We start from the raw sequence: 6,000 nt of genomic DNA, 5'->3' as shown, positions 1-6,000 counted from the left end.
GACAAGTGCATTACATCTAGTATTATTTCACAGTGTAATAATTCAAAGTACAAATAAAAAAATAAATTTTCTCAACACAGTGACACTTTTTGTTTTATATATTTATTTTTTCACTTGATAATATTTTTTAATAATTTAATATATTTCCTAGTAAACTACCGGACATACTCAGCAAATTTTTTGATGTTTTTTCAAATTTTTGGAGTGATGTTTCTAGACCGTCATATATAATTGCTGGAAAACTTGTGCCACTTGTAGTACCTGTGGAATTTGTGCTTGAAAAACTATATGATTTCGATGATGAATTTGATGAACTTGAAGAATTTGAAATTGATGTTCCATTTGGTGTTGGTGGAACAACTGGTGACACTGGATTTCCATCTGAAATATTGACCATAAGTTTATCAATTAATTTTAAATTAATAATACTGATGATTAATTAATTTTTATTATTTTTTATTACAGATTTATTTACGTACCAGTGAAAATAATTAGTGTTGTTAATGACAAAATAAGCACAAGACGGAGCATGATTAATTTTTACAATACTTTCAATGAGGAATAATTAATGTAGACTATAATATGTCGAGACAAATACAACGTCTTTTTTATTTTTTGCAGAAATAATAATTTTTTTGTGAGTATAAAAAAGAAAAAAATTGATATTCTTTTGCGTCATTAGAGTGATTGATTTATTATTTATTTTTTTATTGATAAATTTGTTGATTTTTTTTTTTTTTTTATTCTTTTTATCTAGTTGTTGTTAATGATAATAAAATAAAAGCTAAAAATAATACACAAGGAAATAAAGTGCATTTTTTTTTTTGTTATAAAATTTTAAAATTTAAAATTATTTAAACGGGATAAATATATAATCATGGTAATTGATTAATTAATTTATTAAATCAACTTAATTATTAATAAATAAATTGATTGATTATTAGTTAATTTGTTTAATAATTTATATTTTTTTTTTTATTTGGTAATTGAATTTATTTTTTATTTTAATTAATAATTTTGGTAATTAAGCGATTTATTTATTGAATAATTAATTAATTTTATTCATTTATTTATTTATTTATTTATTTAATTAATTATTAATTATTATTATTAATTTATTTAATTTTATTTTTTTGTTTAATAGTTGATAATCTTTATTTGTTTCATAGTTAATATTTATTTTTTATTTCAAGTATTAGTTACTAATTTAAGTAATTAATTGATATATTTATTTAATTATTCATTTATTTATTTATTTATTTTGAAGATTAAATATTGTTTAAAAAATTTTTTATAAATTCATTATTAATTTATTTTTAAATTGAAAAAAATATAATATTTATTAATTTTATTAATTTATATAATACATTGTCACTTTATACCTATATAGATTACAATTAATTGTAAACTAATTATTTTCTTAATTTAATTTAATTCAATTAATTTAATTAATTCAAGTTCTTGATTTTAATAAATAATTTTAAATTGCCTTCGCCAATAAAATGAATATGTTTGAGCCATCTTTTTATTGATGACTAAGAAAAAACATGTTTTATTTATATCAATAAATTGATCATTGGATAAATAATTATCTTAAAAAAAAATAACGAATAAAATAAATTTTAAATTGAATTAAATTTTCAAATAAAACACGTTATAATAATTATTATTTTTAAATATATATAACATTTATATTTTAATATAAAAATAATAATAATTATTTTTGTTTTTTATTATCATTTTTTTCTTCTTTTTTTGGTAGTATATCTTTGATATCTTTTTTTACATTATCCCAAATTCCATGAGCTATATTTCCCCAATCAAAACTAAAATCAAGTTGACGTGTTTTTAATTTTTCATCGTCTTTTTCAGTTTTTAAATAATTTTTCATTATAGTTTTGTCATTTTCAGTATCATTATTATTTTTAACCGGTTCAATTGGATCAACTGGGTCAACTGGTTCATTTGCAACAGCCAAAGCTATAAATAAAAATTTAAAAAACAAATATTGTTTAATAATATTACTAATATATTATTTATCATATAAACATTGAAATATATTTAAAGAATAATCACATTGGAAGATAAAAATGGCCTTATTTTTGATCTTCAAAGGCAGCTTCTAAAATGGCCTTTTAAAAAGATAATAATTTGGGCCAACATAAGACCTTCTTTCAAATAATTATTTAAATTTTATAATTTATCATTTTTAATGTAATCATCGTAACTATATTTCAATGTTGCCATAATATGATCTGAAATAACAAAATATATATATATTATTATATATAATTTTTAAAATTTAATTTAAAAAAAACTTACAGATCAGGGGCATGCCTAAAAACAAAAATAATAAAATACAATCCATTATTTAAATTTGAATTTATTTTTTCATTAACTGTAAATGTTCAACTGATAAATACAAAAAAATTATTCTTTTTATATTAATTTTAATAATAATAATAAAATAAATTTCAAGATTTTAGATTCGTTATCTTTTTACTCTGACAAGTCATTTTTAAAAATGATATAAAAATAAAAATTAAAAATTAATTAAAACATATTTTCAAAATATTATTATAATATGTATTTTTTTTTTTACTTTAATTTTTAATCAAAATTTCTTATTGATTTATAATATTATAAAGCTTTTTCTAAAAACTTTTATTTATTTTTTTTTTCTATATAATTTTTGTTAGCTTTTACACCAGCTTTTAATAATGAATTTAAATCACCAAGAGATCTACTTCTAATTTTACCATCACCAGTGTTTTAATGGTAAATTTCTTGTCAAATTTTTTTTGTTTTGTTTTACGATTGATGTTGATTTTAATGATAATTTACTAACATGATTTGATCTAGCTGGTTTATTTGGTCTCGCCATAACTTCAACTAAAAAAAAAGTAATTAATTATAATAAATATTATTAAAAATTTTATAATTAAAAATCAAATAATAAACTTACAAATTAATTAATTTTTATTCTTTCGTTGACTTTGAATTTGTGACTTTAAAAAAATTCAAGTTTTATAATTTTTAATAAATAATAATATTTTTAACATAATTGAGTACTTTTCAGGTTTTTTTTTTTCTTATACTAATTTAAAATTTATTATTATTTATATAATAATAATATTACAAAAATTCAACAGGAAATATAAATGAAAAAAAATTATAAAAATATTTTTTAAATTCATTTTTCATTGTTGATTATTATAATTTTTAAATAATAAAAAAGAATTCATCATGACAAAGCATGAAAAATTCAAATTCTTTTTCCTTATTGATTATTATGATTGGTAAATTTTTATCTAAGATAAAAAATATAAAATAAGTTGTTAGGAATATGTAAATAGCAGAGAGTTAAAATATGTTACATTGAAGAAATTAAATCAAGTAAGTATTGTCAATTTCAAGGTACAGTATGAGCTTATCTAATTTTTAAATAAATAATTTATCGGATGAAAATTCCAGTTAGAATTTGACCTAATATAATCATGTTTTTTGTTAAATTATAAAACTAGTATAAATAATAAATAAAAAAAAAAATAATACAAGGTATGAATAGAATGTATATTTGTTTTTTTTATTTATTTAAATAATTTATTCATGTTAACAATTTAATAATAAAGTTACAGGTCAGATGACTAAAGATACTGCTGATCTATGGAAAAATCTATCAAGAGTTACAAAAGCATCATTAATTTTTCGAAATTTAATTTTTATATTTTAAAATAAAAATAATAATAATAAAAATTTATTGTTTTTTGAATTGTTTAATTTTAAATTTTAACAAGCTTTTTAATTGCTAGCAATTTTTCACGAGCACTAATTAGATCAATTTTTTTTTTCAAATGCATTTAATTAATTTAAAAAACAAAGTAAGTATAATTTTAAATAATTTAATAAAATTACAATATTTTATTGTAATTAATTTTACATTATAATTTTTACGACATCAAAAAATTAAAAAGAAATTATATATTTATTAAAAGTATCAATATTATTTTATGAAAAATATTTTTGTAATATTGACTCAGTTGTTTTACCAGTCGATTTACATTTTAAATGTAAATTTTAAAAGATATTTAATATTATAATATTCAATGCAATTTGTTTCACATGTGAAAAGTGATATGATATTGAAAAAATATTAAATGATTAATGATGGATATGAGTAAAAGGAATATATGTCATAAATTATGACTCATAATAAATAAATAAATAAATAATTATTGTTTTACAAGATAATACTTTATTCATCATGTGTTAATTTATAAAGTAACATAATAAAAATTTCTTGATTGACTAGTTTTATAAAATAGATGATATTTTTTTTGTTGATCTATATATGATGACGATGAATCCTTCTTCCATGAATTTTCAATGATTTAGTTTTTCATATATTAATATAATTTATTGAGGTGTTATGAGTATTGTGTTATCAACCTTATAAAAGACCTCCTAAAAGACCTCCACCACCACTAGATTTTGTTTCGTGAGTTTCCCATTTTTCAGAACTACCACTTTTTTCAGAACCACCACCCAAAAGACCACCTAAAATACCACCTAAGCCTCCTTTACCACCACCAGTAACGCCACCCAAAAGACCACTGACAAGACCATGAGGACCTACAAGTGTATCCAAAAGTCCACCAACAACACTCTTTTTACCAGTCAAAAGTCCACCAAGAATACCATTTAATAGTTTTCCAATTTCTTGCAAAAGTCCAGTAAGAAGTCCTTTACGACCGCCAAGTTCAAGCACAAGATTTTGTACGGTGCCCAAAATTTCAGAAAGAAGAATGTTTACAATCTTAACCAAACGGGAAAGAAGATCTTTCTTTTGTGATTCACTAAGATCTTTTTCAGAGTATTTGATAATCCATCTCAATTCTCTTTTAATTTCTTCTAAAGATTTTTTGCTAATTGTGCAAGATGTAGATGGATCAGTTTGTGAGCCAGTACTTTGCCACTTTGATTGTACACTTGTTTCAGATGATGCTACTGTGCCTGATGATGCTGATACGTCAGGTTTTGCTCCAACTGAAGCTATAAAATAAAATAAAATAATTATTAATATTAATCGTTAATAATTTATTCATTTATTTTTTTTATATTTTAAATAAAAATTATTGAAACTTACCAATGAGAACTAAAGTGGCTAAGCCAATAACTGAGAATAATGATATACGAGCCATAATTAATTTTTTTTTTTAATTGTTGGCTGATTGTTTTCAACTGAATAATTTAATAAAAAAATTTCATTTTATACATTTTCTAAAAGAAAAATATTTTTAACATTGTTTATTATTTTCTTGGTTGTTAAACATCACAAAATAACAATGATTAATATTACAAGAAATTATTCATAACAATATATAAAAAAAATAATTTTTTTTTATGTAAAATTTTTATTTGTGTTATTGTAATTTTATTTTTATTATTTTATACACAAGTATTATTATTAAATTGTTTTTGATATAACGAATTTCAATTTTTAAAATGCATTATGTTTTTAGTGTAAATAATATAATAAACAAATAATATTTATACATATTTCAGCTTCAATCATACTTGAATAATTTTCGTAATTTTCGATATGATTAAATGGTTTATTAGTTTATATTAATATTATTTATGTTATTAAAATCGACAAATATATATTTCATTTTTCGTGAGCTGAATTTAAAAAAAAAATATATTTATTTTATCTCAATTTATTTTACAATAAATGTATCAGCATATGGAGGCTTGAAAAAATATTTTTAAATTAAGTTTTATAAATTATTTAAATATCTACTGTGCATTTAGATTAATGACGAGTCTTATTGTCTCGTATCGAAAAGAAAAAATTAAAAAATGGTAAAAAAAATATGTGTTTTTTGCCGGACCTATTTAAAATTTTACTACTTTATTAATTAAAGATTTTTAAATTATATTTTAATTTAATCAAAGCAACAAATAAAATTAATAATTAAATTTTAATTAAACAGAATA

General features: G+C 19.3%; 1 protein-coding gene across 1 annotated transcript; it reads right to left on the bottom strand.

Annotated features, from left to right (window-relative positions):
• Positions 1 to 4,427: 4,427 nt before the first annotated feature.
• LOC122847482 (keratin, type II cytoskeletal 5-like) lies at positions 4,428 to 5,256 on the bottom strand. Its single transcript, XM_044145212.1, has 2 exons — positions 5,147 to 5,256; positions 4,428 to 5,052 (listed from the first exon to the last, which is right to left on the bottom strand). The coding sequence occupies exons 1-2, from the start codon at positions 5,199 to 5,201 to the stop codon at positions 4,451 to 4,453; spliced, it is 657 nt and encodes a 218-aa protein (XP_044001147.1). The 5' UTR covers positions 5,202 to 5,256; the 3' UTR covers positions 4,428 to 4,450.
• Between the last annotated feature and the right edge of the window lie 744 nt (positions 5,257 to 6,000).

Source organism: Aphidius gifuensis, linkage group LG1, assembly GCF_014905175.1.
Source record: "Aphidius gifuensis isolate YNYX2018 linkage group LG1, ASM1490517v1, whole genome shotgun sequence".
Lineage (NCBI taxonomy): Eukaryota > Metazoa > Arthropoda > Insecta > Hymenoptera > Braconidae > Aphidius > Aphidius gifuensis.
The sequence above is the reverse complement of the archived record's forward strand: the minus strand, read 5'-3'. Positions and strand labels throughout refer to the sequence as shown.

What these genes read in the sequence shown, in the direction of transcription:
- LOC122847482 (XM_044145212.1), bottom strand. Translation starts at nt 5,201, where the DNA reads ATGGCTCGTATATCATTATTCTCAGTTATTGGCTTAGCCACTTTAGTT. An exon ending in AGCCACTTTAGTTCTCATTG is followed by an intron (nt 5,053 to 5,146) that starts GTAAGTTTCAAT and finishes TTTATTTTATAG; the next exon opens with CTTCAGTTGGAGCAAAACCT.